This window comes from Balaenoptera physalus (genome assembly GCF_965194825.1).
Source record: "Balaenoptera physalus genome assembly, chromosome: 12".
Taxonomy (NCBI): domain Eukaryota; kingdom Metazoa; phylum Chordata; class Mammalia; order Artiodactyla; family Balaenopteridae; genus Balaenoptera; species Balaenoptera physalus.
The window spans coordinates 81,148,846-81,167,179 of record NC_138897.1 but is presented as its reverse complement, the minus strand read 5'-3'; the positions used below and the strand labels follow the sequence as shown (position 1 = coordinate 81,167,179).

Sequence of the window (18,334 nt, the reverse complement as noted above, 5' to 3'; positions counted from 1 at the left end):
GCAGTGGTTAAGAATCCGCCTGCCAAGGCAGGGGACATGGGTTCGAGCCCTGGTCTGGGAAGATCCCACATGCCCCAGAGAAACTAAGCCAGTGCGCCACAACTACTGAGCCTGTGCTCTAGAGCCCGCGAGCCACAACTACTGAGCCCGTGTGCCACAACTACTGAGGTCCACGCGCCTAGAGCCTGTGCTCCAAAGCAAGAGAAGCCGCCACAATGAGAAGATCGCACACCGCAACAAAGAGTAGCCTCCGCTTGCCGCAACTAGAGAAAGCTGGTGCACAGCAACGAAGACCCAATGCAGCAAAAAAAAAAAAACAACCTATATCTGAATTACTTTTCAACACAGTAGTGGATTCTTTTTTTTTTTAAATTAATTTATTTATTTGTTTTTATTTTTGGCTGTGTTGGGTCTTCGTTGCTGCACGTGGGCTTTCTCTAGCTGGGGCGAGTGGGGGCTAGTCTTCGTTGCGGTACACGGGCTTCTCATTGCGGTGGCTTCTCTTGTTGCGGAGCACGGGCTCCAGGCGCACGGGCTTCAGTAGTTGTGGCTCACTGGCTCTAGAGCACAGGCTCAGTAGCTGTGGCGCATGGGCTTAGTTGCTCCGCGGCATGTGGGATCTTACCGGACCAGGGCTTGAACCCATGTCCCCTGCATTGGCAGGCATATTCTTAACCACTCCGCCACCAGGGAAGCCCCAGTAGTGGATTCTTATAGCCTGCTAGGGAGTCATAGCCTGTGCTCAAAAGAAATGCTGTTTAATAAATGAGATCCCAAGTGGTGGGTAGAAGAGAAAGAGTTCTTTGATTATTTATTTATTTATTTATTTATTTATTTAATAAATTTTTAAATTTAATTTTATTTTTTTTGGCTGCGTTGGGTCTTTGTTGCTGCGCATAGGCTTTCTCTAGTTGCCATGAGCGGGGGCTACTCTTCATTGCAGTACGCAGGCTTCTCATTGCGGTGGCTTCTCTTGTTGTGGAGCACAAGCTCTAGGTGTGCGGGCTTCAGTAGTTGTGGCACACAGGCCCAGTAGTTGTGGCTCGCAGGCTCTAGAGCGCCGGCTCAGTGGTTGTGGCGCTCGGGCTTAGTTGCTTTGCAGCATGTGGGATCTTCCCAGACCAGGGCTCGAACCCGTGTACCCTGCATTGGCAAGTGGATTCTTAACCACTGCACCACGAAGGAAGTCCCTGATTTTTATTTTTTAATGTATCAAGATTTTCAAATTTCATATACGAAAGTGTCATAAAATGTATATGCGATAATATATTGATTCTCTAAAATGAAAAAATTTTCAATGAATTCCTTTTATTATTTTACTTCATCTGGGATGAATTAAGCCACGGACTTGGCCATTGTAATGTTAACTCACTCTTAGCTAAATTTTATAGCTTCTCTAACACAAAGAAAAGAGTACCTAACTCCGTTTGGTCTAGGAAGATAACACTACAGAGCTTTTTCTCATAAAGAAATATTCCTGGGGACTTCCCTGGTGGTCCAGTGTCTAAGACTCTGGGCTCCCAATGCAGGGGGTCTGGGTTCGATCCCTTGTCAGGGAACTAGATCCCACATGCTGCAACTAAAGATCCCGCAGCTGTAACGAAGATCCTGCACGCGGCAACGAAGATGCTGCATGCCGCAACTAAGACCTGACGCAGCCAAATAAATAAATAAATACTAAAAAAAAAGAAGAAGAAAGAAAGAAATATTCCTGAGGAGTCAACTGGATCCCTTGGTTGAAACAGCATAGGAAACAGATTGTGAAACTGAAGAAAAGACACATAGAAACTGAAAAAGTTCTCAACTTTTTTTTTATACTCTTACAAAAGGCAGAATCTCTCAGATTTCCTCTTCTCCCTCCTTCCTAAATGTACACATTCCCTGAGCCAGAGGTTCTCACACTTGGAAAGTTTGTAAGAATCTCTGGGAGGCACGTTTAAAATGCTTTCCAAGATCCACCAAAAAGTCAGAAGTCAAGGGTGGGCCTGGGCAGTTGTGATGCAAGTGGCCCTCACAGCTCACTTGAAGAAACTGCTCTAAGTTTTGCCTTGACCCACCTTCTTTGCTTTATCTGCCCTTCTTGTGCTTTCATGGCTTCTGCTGGGGGCAGTCCTTCTCTTGAGGTTCAGGCCTGGTAGCTATTTTTCATAGAAGGAACCCCCCGCGAGCCCCAGCCTCATGAATATACCGCATTTAAACCCAAAGTCATCATTTACTCTGGAATCCACTCTCCTTTCTGAATTCCTTATTCTTGGTTATGCTTGGGCTATTGCTGACCCTCAGACACTGAGTCCTTCCACATCCAATCAGTTGCCATATCTGATTCTTCCTTTGAAATGCTCCTGAAATTTATCTCTTTCCTGTTCATCTCCACTACCAGCTCTTTAAGTCGGGTGCTTTTTATCTCGTGTTTAGGCATCTGCATTATTCTCCAAACTTTTCCTTCTTGCACTTTGTATTTTCCCGTTGTCATCACAGTTACCTTCCTGAAGCCCCGATTTGAGTGGCTGATTGTCAGGCGCATAGAGCTGTCACTGAGAGGCTGGCTTTCCTAAGTGCTGTTACTGCTGTTAAGTTGTCATTTATAGATTGGAATGAATTTACAGCCAGGTCTGGCAGTTACTTGTTACTATGGCTAAAGTACAATACAATCAGCCTTTTCTTTCTTGAATTTGTAGCATAGGAGCTTTTTTTTTTTTTTTTTAATTTATTTATTTATTTATTTATTTATTTATAGCTGTGTTGGGTCTTCATTTCTGTGCGAGGGCTTTCTCTAGTTGTGGCAAGTGGGGGCCACTCTTCATCGCGGTGCGCGGGCCTCTCACTATCGCGGCCTCTCTTCTTGCGGAGCACAGGCTCCAGACGCACAGGCTCAGTAATTGTGGCTCACAGGCCTAGTTGCTCCGCGGCATGTGGGATCTTCCCAGACCAGGGCTCGAACCCGTGTCCCCTGCATTGGCAGGCAGATTCTCAACCACTGCGCCACCAGGGAAGCCCAGCATAGGAGCTTTTTATTCTCATACTAGATGCTATAAAAATCTCCTCTTACGTTAAGCCTACTTCATGGTAGACATGCCTCAACTCTGCCAAACAGCCCCCACTCCCTTTCTTCTTCCTAAGAATTGCTTTTCCCTTATTATTTGGTCTGATTCCACCTATCTGCATTGAAGTATCTCCATGACACTTGTTACTGGTTGATTATAAGGACACTGCTGCAGATGTTATTCACTGTATCATCCAGCATTCTGTGTATAAGATCTCTCAGAATAATTTTTAAGTAATTTTAGCAAAAATAATTGGAAAATGTTTATTAAAAATAATTGGGCTCTTTATGACTAGTCAGTTTACGTTTATGTAATGGACTCCATGAATCTATAACTAAATAGTTTCCCCTTCTTTGGTTTGTCTATTGGGAAGCACAGATCTAGACTTGTGTCCCTGACTCCCAGGTGTAAATAAAGAACACTAGACACATACCTCATGGCCTGGCCTCACTCCTGGCTCCACTTTGACTATTTTATCTTTGATCGCTGTCTAATCCATATCATTGGATTGTATTAGGTGTCTTGTGTCTGTAGGTACTAGGTATAAGTCAATAAATCTTTCTTGCTACTATCCTAAACATATTCTGTAGTTTACCTTTATTAGACTACATCTTATTCTTCCTAAGACATCTTTTTAAGTTGAAATATAATTCGCATACCACACGATTTACCATTTTAAAGCGTACAATTCAGTGGGTTTTAACATTGAGCTGGCCAGAAAGTTCGTTCAGGTTTTTCCGTAAGATGTTACAGAAAAACCCTAAAGAACTTTCTGGCCAACCCAATACATTCAGAGCTGTGCAACCATCATCACTAATTCCAGAACATTTATAACCACCCCCCGCAAAGAAAACCCTCTATATTCATTATCCCCACCCCCTTCCCTCAGCCCCTGACAACCGTCAATCTACTTCCTGTCTCTATGGATTTGCCTGTTCTGGGCATTTCATATAAATGGAATCATATAGTATGTGGCCTTTTGTGTCTGATTTCTTTCACTTAGCATAATGTTTTCAAGGTTCGTCCGTATTGTGGCAGGTATCAAGTAGTTCATTACTTTTCATGGCTGAATACCTTTCCATTGTATGGATAGACCATTTTGTTTATCCATTGATCAATTTATGAATACTTGTGTTGTTTCTAACTTTTGGCTATTATGAATAATGCTGCTATAAACATTCATATATAAGTTTTTGTGTATATGACTATGTTTTCAATTCTGTTGCATATATATAGGAGTGGAATTGCTGGGTCTTACAGCAATTCTATGTTTTAACTTGAGGAACTGCTTCCTTTTTTGAGGGACCATTTTCAAAAGTGGCTGTGCTTACATTCCCACCAGCAACGTATGAGGGTCCCGGTTACTCCATACTCTAGCCAACACTGGTATTGTCTTTTTGATTATAACTAGCTTAGTAGGTGTGAAATGGTATCTCATTTGCCTTTCCCTAATGACTGATGACGTTGAGCATCTTTTCACATATGTATTGACCATTTGTATATCTTCTTTGGAGAAATATCTATTCAGCTTTGCTGCCTGTTTTTAGTTAGTTTATTTGTCTTTTTATTGTTGAGTTATAACAGTTCTTTATATATTCTAGATATACTTGTCCCTGATCAGATATGATTTATAAGTACTCCCTCCCATTCTGTGGGTTATCTTTTCACTTTCTCAAGTGTCTTTTGAAGCACAAAGATTTTTCATTTTTATGAATCCAGTTTCTCAAATTTTCTTTCATTGCTTGTGCTTTTGGTATCCTATCTCAGAAACCATTGCCTAATCTGAAGTCATAAATATTTATACCAGTATTTTCTTCTAGGAGTTAGAGTTTTAGCTGTAGGTTTTTTAGGTCTTTGATCCATTTTGAATTTTTGTGTGTCATGTGAGGTACTCCTGAGACATCTAACTCTTGACTATTCTAGAGTAGTCTCACAGTGCCAAGCCATCCAGAATTCCCTTCCTTCTCTGCTTATTGAAATTCTGACTTCTCTGAGATCTGATTATTAAGCCTTTCTAGCTCCTGGAATGAAGTCACTCATCTGTGCCTGTGTTTGTGTCTTATGTCACATAATAACACACTCTAGCCTTGCACTATGTTCTTTATTGTATGTGTGTATGCATATACATGTCTTATCTCTCCCAGACTGGGGGCTTCAGCTCGTATTAACTTTGTATTTCCCAATACCTAGCACTGTGCCTTGCTCATAGGAGATGTTCAACAGGTTATAGACTTTTAGAAAGTCAATTTAGATGATAAGAGTGATAGTTTTCAGGAACTTCCCTGGTGGCGCAGTGGTTAAGAATCTGCCTACCAATGCAGGGGACATGGATTCGAGCCCTGGCCCAGGAAGATCCCACATGCCGCAGAGTAACTAAGCCCGTGTGCCACAACTACTGAGCCTGCACTCTAGAGCATGCGAGCCACAACTACTGAGCCCATGTGCCACGACTACTGAAGCCTGCATGCCTAGAGCCCGTGCTCCGCAACAAGAGAAGCCACCGCAATGAGAAGCCCGTGCACCTCAATGAAGAGTAGCCCCCGCTCACCGAAACTAGAGAAAGCCCACACACAGCAATGAAGACCCAATGCAGCCAAAAATAAATTTTAAAAAAAAGAATAGTAGTTTTCATTTAGTAGATGATAATAAGAGCTTTCATTTATTGAGTGTTTGCCCTGTGCCAGGGACTTGGCTAAAGGCTCTACTTGTGTTATTTTAGCTCATCTTCACAACCACCCTGTGAGGCACAGGTACTATTATTACCCCTATATTGGAAGTGAGATGGTAAATATCAAGTAATGGAGCCAGATTCTGAATCCAGGCAGCCTCATGCCGGAGCCCATGCACTTGACCCCATTGCTTTGCTGCTGAGCTACATGTAGTAGACAAAGATGTCTCAGGGTATTTGCTCTTTTGTAAGAATTTGAATAGTCTTCTTTTGTAAGCATTTTATTGCTCTGACCCTACTCCAAAAGAGTTGGAGCCCTCTCAGGAGTTGTAGGACTTATTTTCACATATTCAATGTCTCCCCCTCCAGGAGAGCGACTGGCAGTTGTGGAAGTGCAGTGTGAACGGCTGAGGATGCTCTACCGAGACTGTGCTCGGCCCCCACCACCTCCGCTGCAGGCTGACCGGAGACAGGTGAGCCCTCTGCAGTGTTCCACACCTGCCGCCTGTCTGCAGCACGCGCCTTAAGAATTACAGAATGCCAAGCAGCACGTTAATGGCACTGAGAATGGGTGTTTGCAAAGCCATTTGGAGGTGTATGCTCTGCAGTGACATGCTCTCATCCTTGAATGTCAAAGCACATTGATTTGTCATTCTGAATATCGAAAGCAGGGGAGCAGAACTCATTGATTTGTAAATAATTTCTGTGTTATCAATAACAGAAAAAGAAAACGTTTTCAAAATTGTAGATCTATAGTTCATCTCGTAATAATAAGTATACATAGAGAGAAAGAGTGACTAAAAAGCCAAAGTGGCACAGAGAAAGTCAGTACTGTGTGATATCACTTATATGTGCAATCTAAAATATACAACAGGGCTTCCCTGGTGGCGCAGTGGTTGAGAATCTGCCTGCCAATGCAGGGGACACGGGTTCGAGCCCTGGTCTGGGAAGATCCCACATGCCACGGAGCAACTAGGCCCGTGAGCCACAACTACTGAGCCTGCACGTCTGGAGCCTGTGCTCTGCAACAAGAGAGGCCGCGATAGTGAGAGGCCCGCGCACCACGATGAAGAGTGGCCCCCGCTTGCCACAACTAGAGAAAGCCCTCGCACAGAAATGAAGACCCAACACAGCCAAAACTAAATAAATAAATAAATAAATTTATAAAATATACAACAAACTAGTGAATAAAACAAAAGAAAAAGCAGACTCACGGGGAAAAACAAGTTTCACTGGGGAAAAAAAAAGCAAAAGAGGCAAAAATGTTCAATATTGGCATTCTGTGAATGTTCTTAGCAGCATTATTCATAATAGCCGAAAAGTAGAAACAACGTAAATGTCCATCAACTGATGAATGAATGTGTAAAATGGGTATATTCATACAATGGAATATTATTCAGCCTTTAAAATTAATGAAGTGGTAATACATGCTACAATATGGATAAACCTTGAATTATGCTAAGTGAAAGAAGTCAGTCACAAAAGACCACATATTGTATGATTCCATTTCTTGTAATGTCCAGAGCAGGCAAATCCATAGAGACAGAAAACAGACAGATAAGTAGTTGCCAGGGACTGGGAAGGAGAGAAGGATGGGAATTGACTTCTAATGGGTACCACTTCTTTTAAGGGGGACAGAAATGTTCTAAAATTAGATTGTGGTGATGGTTGCACAACTCCGTGAATATACTAAAAACCATTAAATTGTACACTTTAACTGGGTGAATTGTACGTTATGTGAATTTTATCACAAAAAATCAGTGCATCTAGGTAAGAGTATACAAAAGTTGCTGTATTCTTGCAATTTTTCTGTAGCTTTGAAATTATTTCAAGATAAGAAAGTTAAAAATCTGTAAAAGAAGAAATGTCACTTGAAATCTCAACATCTCCATTTTGTGTTTGCAATTCTATTGAATGAGGGTGTCTTTCCCCAATGCAGCCCAAAGAGATTACGTGGAGCCCCTCACGAGTGTTTCCACCCGTCCGAGCCTGCATGTTCTCATCGCACCTCACTTCTGTCACCTTCCTGGCTGACCCCAGCGCTGGGGGCGGTCTGCCCCGGGGCACATTTATCTATGCCACCTCACCACTGCCCATTCAGGTGAGAAATCGCATGACATACTGTCTTCTGCCTCTTTCCTTCAAATGTGAGAGAAAGAGGAAGTTCAAGGGCCCACAGTGAGCCCTCTGATTGCACACTTCTTGTGTTTCTTCAGGCCCCATCTTTCTACTGGGAAATTGAAATTGTTTCCTATGGAGATAGTGATGATGACACTGGACCAATAGTTTCCTTTGGCTTTGCTACAGAAGCAGAGAAAAGAGATGGGGCTTGGACTAATCCAGTGGGCACTTGTCTTTTCCATAAGTAAGTGGCTACTAACGCTGTTATTAAAAAAAAAAAAAAAGTAGTGGATGTGGGTGTTTTCCTTTTTTTTTTTTTTTTTTTGATGTGGGTGTTTTAAAATTAAAGTAATATATTTTAATCTCTACTCTAAAAAATGTAGAAAATACCAGCTGGAAATATACTCATGTTTAGTGAATGAGAATAGCTCTTAGGATTTCTCTTCTGATTACTCTCATGCTACTGTTCACTACTTACCTTCCTCTGTGTTGATTGATTAGCCTTGTCTTTGACTTCTCTTTGTTTTTTTCACAGCAATGGCCGAGCCGTGCACTACAACGGCTCCAGTTTATTACAGTGGAAGAGCGTTCGCTTAGACGTGACTCTCTCTCCTGGTGAGTGTGGTGGGAGTTGTTTTTTTTTTTTTAACCCTGTGTATTTCTGTTGTTCCCAGGTCTGGGTCAAAATAGGTTAAAATTAATGAAACTTGGCAACTGAAAACGGACACTGTCTTCCAGTGAAAATGAAATACTTGTCATTGTTGTCCCCTAGTTTACACAAAACCTCTCATTTTATGAGGCACTGTTATCATTAAAGCCTCCATCTGGTAACTTAGGAGTCACATTGACTTTCGTTCCTCCATCGTTAGAAGAATCTGAGATTTTGCTTTTCTCCGAAATTTGGTCTTTCATCAGCTTTTCATTGATGAATAGCTTCAAAAAAAATCCCTCTACCAATCGCCTTGAGGCACTCAAGAAATACATTATCAATAGGTAAAGATACATGCTGTAGACTTTGCTCTTGGTAGCCTAAACATCTGGTCCAGCTTCAGCACATCTTCTGCCCAGATGTTTCAGTCACATAGTCAATTCAATAAAAAGAAAATCTTTCCCCTCTTCTCTTTAAGCCTCCACATAACTAACTTCATCTGTAATAGCAGATGAATTGGGATCAGTCCTACCTGCTCCAGAAGTAGCAAAATATAGGCACTGTCCTCTTGACATTAGAAGCAGCCAGACATGTTGGCTACTTACTTATTTTCAGACAGTACATCTTAACATCATCTCTGGTAAAACTGAAGTTATTAAATATAATAGATGATCTTGGATGCTTGGGTAGGGGTTACTAAGTCACTGAACCCAATAGATAACTTCTTGTAGCAGTCTGGGGGGTAATTTTGCTTATCCTTGAGGGAGCCATTTATTAAATTGCACTTTTCCAGTGAGCATGGTATTTTCAGTTATGTTCAAGTTATGCCTTGGAAATTACTTCCTGGCAAGTTGTTTCTCTCTTACTTTATGGAGCAGAACTCTGTAATCTCAGCTGAGTACTTAAGTGCTTTAAGCACAAAGCGAGGGGTAGTAGAGACAGCAGGGGATCCATAGTGGGCGTTCTATTCATTTGTTATAGTTGATTGTTATTTTGTTTGATCATACTTTAGTTTTTGAGAAAATTTTGGACCAGACCTCAAGCAAACATGCTACCCCTTTCTTAGAGAAATGTGTCTGTGTGGGAATAGGAATCAAGAACCCACTTTTTACAGGATCCCAATCTCTGTACCAACACTTTCAGTGTCCGTTGATCAACAGATACTCTTTGAGCATCTCCTACATGCTGGGCCCTCTTCTGGGCGCTTCGGGTGCCATAGTGAACAGTGACAAGTCCCCAGCCATTGGGAAGCCCAGCCTAGTGGTTTCAAAATCATATGAGACTCTGATCCAAAACAGAATCACAGAACTTCATGCGCTTATTGGAGAGTTTACAACAACAGGCTAATTATAAAGCTACGTGTGCTAGCAGCTTGCCTGAGACAGCCTCTAGTAGTGCTCATGTGTGGATATGGTCCCCTTGGTTCTTTAAGTTCTATCCCAATATCTAGTCACTTCATCAGAAAGCAACTTGGCTTATATGATCTTCGCTTCCTGCAAAAATGCCTTAAATACATGTAAGTAAGGGGACAGAATGTGATTTAATGGTGTATGTTTAGCTTACATTGTAGGTTGAGTTTAAAATTATAATTTTTTAGATCCTTTCTAAGTCTTCTGCAAACTTACTGAGAAAATATTACCTTTTTACCTTTATGCATAAGTAATCTGGTACGTGTCAAAAGAGAAAAACTTGTATTCCTCTTTTAAAAAATCATACCCAGTGTTTTCCCTTTTTGTCTTGGCTGCCTGGAAAATAAAAGCTAAATTTAATGTGTAATTGTGGTAAATAACTTACCTCAGACACTAGGTATTTTTGTTCTTCTAAACAGTTTCTGACTTCTCTTTTTAAAATTGTTTATTTCTATTGTGTTACTCTCTCTCTATATAAATATAAATACAAGGTACTCTTTTTCAGCTGTAACTGATGGCGTGAATAAATAAAAGCCAAGATAGTCAATGATATGTAGTCTCATGCCAGTTGCAAATTGAAAGTTTAGTTAATAGTCAATAAAAGGAAAAAAAAAAGCGTTGTTTCCGTCCTGTTCTCTGCCCTAGGTGACGTGGCGGGAATTGGCTGGGAGAGAACCGAGGGAACGCCTCCTCCTCCAGGGCAGCCAGCCAAGGGCCGAGTGTACTTCACATACTGCGGGCAGCGCCTCTCACCGTTTCTCGAAGATGTCTCGGGTGGGATGTGGCCTGTGGTTCACATTCAGAAAAAGGCAGGTTATCTTTTTGGGAAAGGAAACAAAATTCTCCTCAGTAATTTATTCCATCAAGAACAGAAAAATTAAAGACACCAAACGTGGCCTTGTTGACATAACATGTGGTACCTGATAACAGAAGGAACCACAAACAAACCTGAAGAAGTGGGTCCTTCCTTTGCATTGAACCTGAGTGCTTAACTGCTTTGACTTCCTTTTGGCAGTCTTTCCAAAACTACAATGCAAGGGACACTAGTGTTCTTTCCAATGGCAGTAAAATGAGTCTGTCGTTAAATAAGTTTTGAACGTGACCCACTTGGGTCACTTTAGTATGTCAGAAGCTCAGAGGAATCCTTCGGTAAAGATTCAAAACTTCAACTTTATTTAACCCAGCATCCCGGCACATATACTTAATCATGGAACTCTTTTGTTTTTAAAGGAGCATCTATTAACATTTAATGTTCTGTGAAACATTACTACTTACTACATGCCGGTAGCTCCCAAATCCTTATCTCCAGCCCAGATCTCTCCCTAAATTCCAGACACAAATATTCAGCCATCTAGGCAACATTTAGAAATAGATGTTCCATTGGCATGTCAAAGTTAACATGTCTAAAACTGAGCCTAACTCTGCCCCATACCCTAACCTGCTTCTTCCCTAGCCTTCCTTGTCTTGGGAAATGGCAGCTCCATTCTTACAGCTTCTGAGGCCAAAAACCTTGGCGTCCTTGACTCCTCTTTTCCTCCTGCTCCACATCCAGTCTGTCAGCAAACCTTGTTGACCCTACCTTCAAAATGTATCTGGAATCTGACCACTTAAGTCATGGCCCAGCCACCCTTATCTTCTGGGTAGCATATTGCAATTTTCCTCTATCTCCCTTCCCTACCAGCCCCTTAGTTCTTGCCCTTTTACACATCTTTTCAACACAGCAGCCACAGTGATTCCTTAAAAATGTTGGTTAGATCATGTCACTCCTCTACTCTCAAAAAGTCAATGGCTTCCCATGTCTATGTTGTAAAAGCCCAAGTCTCTATAATGACTTAGAAGATCTTGTAGAATCTGGCCTGTACCATGCTTCTGATAGTAGCATCTTTTCTCACTTTGTTCAGTGAATTAAAGATGTCAATAATTTAAGGCAGCCTGTTCTATTCATTCATTCAGCAAATATTTATTGAATACCTACTATATATTAAGTACTGTGCTAAGCTCTGGACATATAATCACAATGAGCAAAGCAGATATGGTCTTTGTCTTCATGAAGTTAAAACCAGTTGGAGGAGTCAGACATTAGTCAAACATTCACATAAATATATATGTGTATGTATATAATCACAAACTAATAAACACTGTGTCTATCAGTCAAGGTTCTCCAGAGAAACAGAACCAATAGGACAGGGGGACTTCCCTGGTGGTCCAGTGGTTAAGACTCCACGCTTCCACTGCAGAGAGCATGGGTTCCATTCCTGGTCGGGGGAACTAAGATCCCACATGCCACGTGGTGCGGCAAAAAAAAAACAAACAGAAAAACACCCCACAATAGGAGCTATATATATATATATGTATATATATATATAGAGAGAGAGAGAGAGAGAGTGTGTGTGTGTGTGTGTGTGTGTGTGTGTGTGTGTGTAGACAGAGGTGGGAGGGGAGATTTATTTTGAGGAATTGGCTCCTGTTAGTATGGAGACTGAGAAGTCTCATGACCTGCTGTCTGTAGGCCGGGGACCCAGGAGAGCCAGTGGTGTGATTCAGTCTGCGTCCAAGGAGGGCAAGAGAAGATGGGATGAGATATCCTAGCTCAAGCAGGGGTGCAGGGAAAAAGGGTTGAATTCCTCCTTCCCCTGCCTCTTGTTTTATTCAGACCCTCAACGGATTGGATGGTACCCACTTACACTGGGGAGGGCCATCTACTGTGTCCACCGATTCAAATGCGAATCTCACAGACACACCCAGCAATAATAAAGTTTAATCTGGCACCCCATGGCCAGTCAAGCTGACACATAAAATTAATCATCACAATATGATTGAAAATCATAGACTTTATGGAAGCAAGTACCAAGCAAATCTGATCACATCCCCATTACCCTGAAGAAGTGATGTTTGAGCCAGGTCTGGAATATTAACCAGTTTAAATGGACAAAATTGGAGGAAAGAATGTTCCAGGTGAAGGGAACAGCATGAGCAGTGGCATCAGGTAGAAACGAACAGTGCTGGAAACAAGAAAGGTCACTGCGTTTGAGCAGCAAAGAGCATGAGTGCCAGGCGAGGGGCAGTGGGGGCCGTGCAGAGCTCGAAGCGCCGGCATCCGCAGGTGCACCAGCCCCTCTGCCTGGGTTCACAGACTCTCTGTGAAGTTCACCTCGAGGGGTTAAAAATGAATGCATAAATAAACCTAAGTCCTTTCAAATCCTTTCCTTGGTCTCCTTTCCAGAACACCAAGACGCGAGCTAACTTTGGCTCCCGCCCATTTGCCTATGCTGAAGGGCAGGCCCACCGCAATGCTGCCGACCTGTGCACCGACCTGGCAGAGGAGATCAGTGCCAACTTCGAGGCCCTGCCCTTTGCCATGGCATCTGACAGTGACAACGATGCTGGCACCAGTATTGCGTCAGACCCGGGCACTCATGGGCCACCGTGCCGGATTGCTGCTGTGGCCACTGCTCAGCAACGTAAGCCACCTCCTCCCAAGGCCCCGCTGCTTCCTGGGAATGCGAATGCTGTTAATTCCATAAATCCATTTAACTTGGACATACCCCAGTGCCCAGTGGTAATGGGGTAACAGGCCCGGTGAAACAAAATGGGGAGCAGGAGGAAGCGTGGCAGGCTAGAAGGCGCGTCCCCCACATACAGGAAGCCTGCCCGCGACTCAGGGCCAGCAGAATATTGCCACATGGAAATGCAAGTCTGAAAGATTGTCTACTTTTATAAGACAACTAAGAGCCCCAGAATTTTACATAAAATCTCCTAATTTTAAATGTTAATCGTTTTTTAAACTTTTTAAAAACTGAAGCCATCAAAGAATAATAAAATATTAATTGTGGAATCTGGGTGATGGGTGTATAGATGTGCACTAAAAAACATTCCTGATAATTTGAAAATTTTTATAGTAAGATTGAATAAAAGTGAGCTTCCCGAAATGAGATGTCTGCAGCCATATTTGGCCTTTGAGATACTGGTTTGAAAATCATTTTAAGAGTCTGTCTAATTCTTTATCATGATGAAGAACCTTCCAAAGTCTTCTCTGAGTTGAATGAATTATGCCCATAAAAACTAATTTAGGATTCCCAAATAGGAAATGATAGATGATTAGTTATTCCTTGATACTGAGCTTTAAAATTTCTCCAAGAACTAAGAGTCTTTCTATCACGCAAATTAGGAGAATCTGGTCTGTCCAAGGGTAAGAAGTTCATGTGCTCTTGCCTAGAATTCACTGTCATTGTGCTTTGTTACAGAATATGATAGTGACACTTCCTGTCATTATAAAGTAGAGCTCAGCTATGAGAATTTCATCACCTCTGGCCCAGACCCCCATCCGCCCCCCATTGCAGATGACGAAAGTGATGACGATGATGACGATGACATCCCGCAGGTAAGAGCCCCACTTAAGAGCGTTTGCTTAGCTCCCTGGTGACCAGGACAAGCCACGAGGAATATTTTGATCTGAGCGTGCAAGGCTAGAGTTGTTACGCTTTCAGTTATGTCATTGTGTTGGAACAGTGGCTCTGGGGTGTTCATTTTTCTAGACCACATATCAATAGCCGTATCTGTTTGGTTCCATTGCCCAGTAGCAATCCGGATGTTGGAGAAATGAAGTACTTTGACAGTAATTCAGCAGTAAAGTTGCGGATCATGTGAAGTGTTTATATAGCTTTAGAGGGAAAGGCAGAGCTTGCCCCAGGCCAGCTGTTGCCTCCCCTGGCTTCTGAGGGTGTAGTTACTTTGGTGGTCTGCACGGTATGTTTCTGTCACTGGCATTTGAGGGGGGTGAAGACCTCAGGGTGAGAGCTGTAAGTCAGGGAAGGACTGATTCTTGCACAAGGCGTTCCTTCCCTGTTCACGTTTGCCTTCTCCTTCCAGGAGGACCACTATGCTCTGCTGGTGAAAGCATGGGAGACCAAGGTTTTTCCTACTATCCGAAGACGCTTCCGCAATGAAGCAGAGAGGAAATCGGGCCTGGACCAGATAAAGGGTGCTTTACAACTAGGTCTGGTGCTCTGTGTTTTCCTAGGGAACTCACTTCATGACTTGAAGAGATGTGTTTAGATGAAACTCAGGATGTAAATAAGAAAAGAGGGGCTCATCTAAAGTTGGGCCAGACTTAACAATGTCTTCTACCTGGGCCTTTACTGAACTCTATGGTCTTTTGCTTTCTTTGCCAGGCTTTTCTTTGCTTGTCAGTTTGACTCGGTATTTTGGGTTGATGGGCTGCTGGAATGAAGCTGGCATGGTTATACTAGGAAGCTGGATGGCCTGATGGTTAATAGCTTGGGCTCTGAAGTCACACCTGTGCTGTTTACCAGATTTGTGACCTTGGGAGAGTTACTTAACCTTTCTAGACTTCCCTCACCTTTAAAATGGAATCAATAATGGTAACCACCTCATATGTATATGAAAAATTAACAAGTTAATACAGATAAAGCTTTTAAGAACAGCGTCTGGCATATGGTCAGCATTCAGTTAATGTAGTTCTAAATGTCACAGTAACAATGATGATGGTGAGATTTTTCTCCCACTGGGCACATAGAATAATGCAAAGTTTGATTGCAGACAGTGGATTGTTAGGGAGTCTTAAGTACAGATAGCTGATTTCTGTTTTCAGGCTTCTCCTCATCTGTGAAACACCTGCTTTTTGAGATGCAGAGATGCCTTTTCCCAAGAGGCACAGCTGCCCTTCCAGTGGAGCATCAGTTGGGTTTTCTTTCATCATTGTGGCAGTCAGAGGTGGTGTAAGGAGATAGTATTTGCTGTTTCTCCTCGTAACTTTTGTCCTGACTGAGACTAGGAACAAATATGGAGAAGAACCACCAAAAGACCTTTATTTCTTGACCAACTGATATGCCGAATCCCTGATTCCAGTGATAGCTGAGTAATTCCTTTTTCTCAGATTGGTGTCAGGACTAATCTGTGTGTGTGTGTGTGTCTCTGTGTGTGTGCATGTGTATATATATATATATATATTTTTTTTTTCTTTTATGCCTTCTGTCCCCAAAGCTAAGACCTATGACAGTGGAATGATCGTGTTTATACTTAACCTGTGGGAAAAGCCACACATCCTATGACATGGTGTAATTGCTTTCTGCTCTTATCAGAGCCCTCTTTTAGCTGCTGACCCAAACCAGGACAGATAATTAATATTCTTCTTTTTTCTTCTGTCCTAAGGGTTTCAGGCAGCGGGAGCAACATTAGGAGGATCCTCGAGTGGGAGTCAACTTGGGTGGTTGAGGGAACGGCAGCCAGGCCAAGCCAGTGTCTCTGAAGAGGAGAGGGTGGGGGGGGAGCAGCAGGAAGGAGATGAGAGGAAGCAGGGAGAAGTGGCAGCCTTGGCAAGGACTTTGGATTTTATTCTGTGTAAAATGGGGAGCCTTTGGGAGGTTTTAAACAAAGGAGCAACGTGATCTGCTGTAGTAGATCCTGCAGATAGAGAATTCATTCCTCTCGTTCACTCTCAACATCTGAAAGAAAATGCCCTTTCAGACTGCAGAATAGACCTCATCTTGTTTTCAGATGACTTTCCCTTAATCAGTGTGATGCCTTGAAGCACCAGTGTGGGTCAGTGGCTTTTGGAGTTAGGAGGCTTTGTTTCAGTTGTATTTATTCAGTCAGTGGTTCATCCACTTACTTGTTCACACATGCAACACATGCCTCCCAGGGTCAAGCCCTTTGCTAGGGATTAAGGACTGTCCTGCGAGCAAGACACAGATGCTTCCTTCTCCCAGAGCTCACATGCTAGTGGGAAATAGGTAATGAAATGACGCACTACTTTGTGGGAAGGGCTGTGCGGTTGGTCAGGAGACCACTGTGGGTATAACTGGGGTGCCCAGTCTAGCTTGGCCCCTCTCACAACATAGTATTGAAGCCGAGACCTGGGGCTAATTCAGCAAAAGCAGTGCTGCGTTTAGAAACAGGAGGCACTAGCTGTTGAGGGAGACTGGTACTTCTTACTGCTCCGGGAGAGTAGGAAAGGGGGAAAGAGTCTTTACAGTATAAGGATGGAAAGCTCTTGGGTTTGATCATGGGTTACTGTGCCTTTATTTTCACATAAGTTCTGCTTAACTCAGGATGTCTCTTTCTTTTACCATTTGGTCCCAGAGCCATCCTGAATGTCTGTGGCCAAGTGTGCCTTCTCCTTCTCTGCTCCCAGTTTGGAGGAGGGAAAATGTGGACAGCACAGCAGGAAATTTGATTATCCAAAGGTGGCTGCCAGACCAGAGCCAGACCGATGACTCCTGGCCTCCTGAGTCACCCAGAAATACCTCTGGCCCCTGACACAGTTGCCAAGGCGTCTTCTCGGGACCCGTCCACGTGGCCATGGCAGATCATCTGAACTATGTTAAATTAAACATAAAACATTTACCTTTCAAATACAGGCTCCTTAAATATAACCGGGGCAAAGGCTGAAAGGAGAACAGGGAGATGGCTCTGGTGCTCAAAGGACCACCTCTGTGAGGGTGGGTCAGCCTCCTGTTGTCAGGACCCCAAGAAGGGCAATGAAACCATCTCGGTGCTGTGCGTGCTTTAATTTCACATTCTCCCCATATTCCCAGATTCCTGCTTAGTAGACAGCAGAGTATTTTTTTCTCCTATCCCCATTCCTCTGGAAAATGTTGCAAAAGACTATTTTTCCATAATCTTCTGATATCAGGCCACAGTTCTTTTTTTTTTTTTCAATCTTTTGAAAACTTTTTATTATGTGAAAATTTTTTTGATTGCTCAATATTTTTATTAAAAAAAATTTTTTTTAACATCTTTATTGGAGTATAATTGCTTTACAATGGTGTGTTAGTTTCTGCTGTATAACAAAGTGAATCAGCTATACGTATACATATATCCCCATATCTCCTCCCTCTTGCGTTTCCCTCCCACCCTCCCTATCCCACCCCTCTAGGTGGTCTACAAAGCACCAAGCTGATCTCCCTGTGCTATGTGGCTGCTTCCCACTAGCTATCTATTTTACATTTGGTAGTGTATATATGTCCATGCCACTCTCTCACTTCGTCCCAGCTTACTCTTCCCCCTCCCGGTGTCCTCAAGTCCATTCTCTACGTCTGCGTCTTTATTCCTGTCCTGCCGCTAGCTTCTTCAGAACCTTTTTTTTTTTTTTTTTTTTTTAGATTCCATATATATGTGTTAGCATACGGTATATGTTTTTCTCTTTCTGACTTCACTCTGTATGACGGACTCTAGGTCCATCCAGCTCACTATAAATAACTCAATTTCGTTTCTTTTTATGGCTGAGTAATATTCCATTGTATATATGTGCCACATCTTCTTTATCCATTCATCTGTCGTGGACACTTAGGTTGCTTCCATGCCCTGGCTATTGTAAATAGAGCTGCAGTGAACATTGTGGTACATGACTCTTTTTGAATTATGGTTTGCTCAGGGTATATGCCCAGTAGTGGGATTGCTGGGTCGTATGGTAGTTCTATTT

General features: G+C 42.6%; 1 protein-coding gene across 6 annotated transcripts in view; it reads left to right on the top strand.

The window, feature by feature from the left end:
• HECTD4 (HECT domain E3 ubiquitin protein ligase 4) overlaps positions 1–18,334 on the top strand; it is a 198,932-nt gene that overhangs the window by 130,127 nt on the left and 50,471 nt on the right. For all 6 annotated transcript variants that reach the window (XM_082417362.1, XM_082417360.1, XM_082417361.1 and 3 more), the window contains 8 exons: positions 6,082–6,185; positions 7,652–7,813; positions 7,929–8,077; positions 8,369–8,448; positions 10,537–10,700; positions 13,115–13,352; positions 14,136–14,272; positions 14,761–14,887. In XM_082417362.1, coding sequence (XP_082273488.1) covers positions 6,082–6,185; positions 7,652–7,813; positions 7,929–8,077; positions 8,369–8,448; positions 10,537–10,700; positions 13,115–13,352; positions 14,136–14,272; positions 14,761–14,887 — 1,161 coding nt within the window. The remainder of the gene's footprint in view (positions 1–6,081; positions 6,186–7,651; positions 7,814–7,928; positions 8,078–8,368; positions 8,449–10,536; positions 10,701–13,114; positions 13,353–14,135; positions 14,273–14,760; positions 14,888–18,334) is intronic.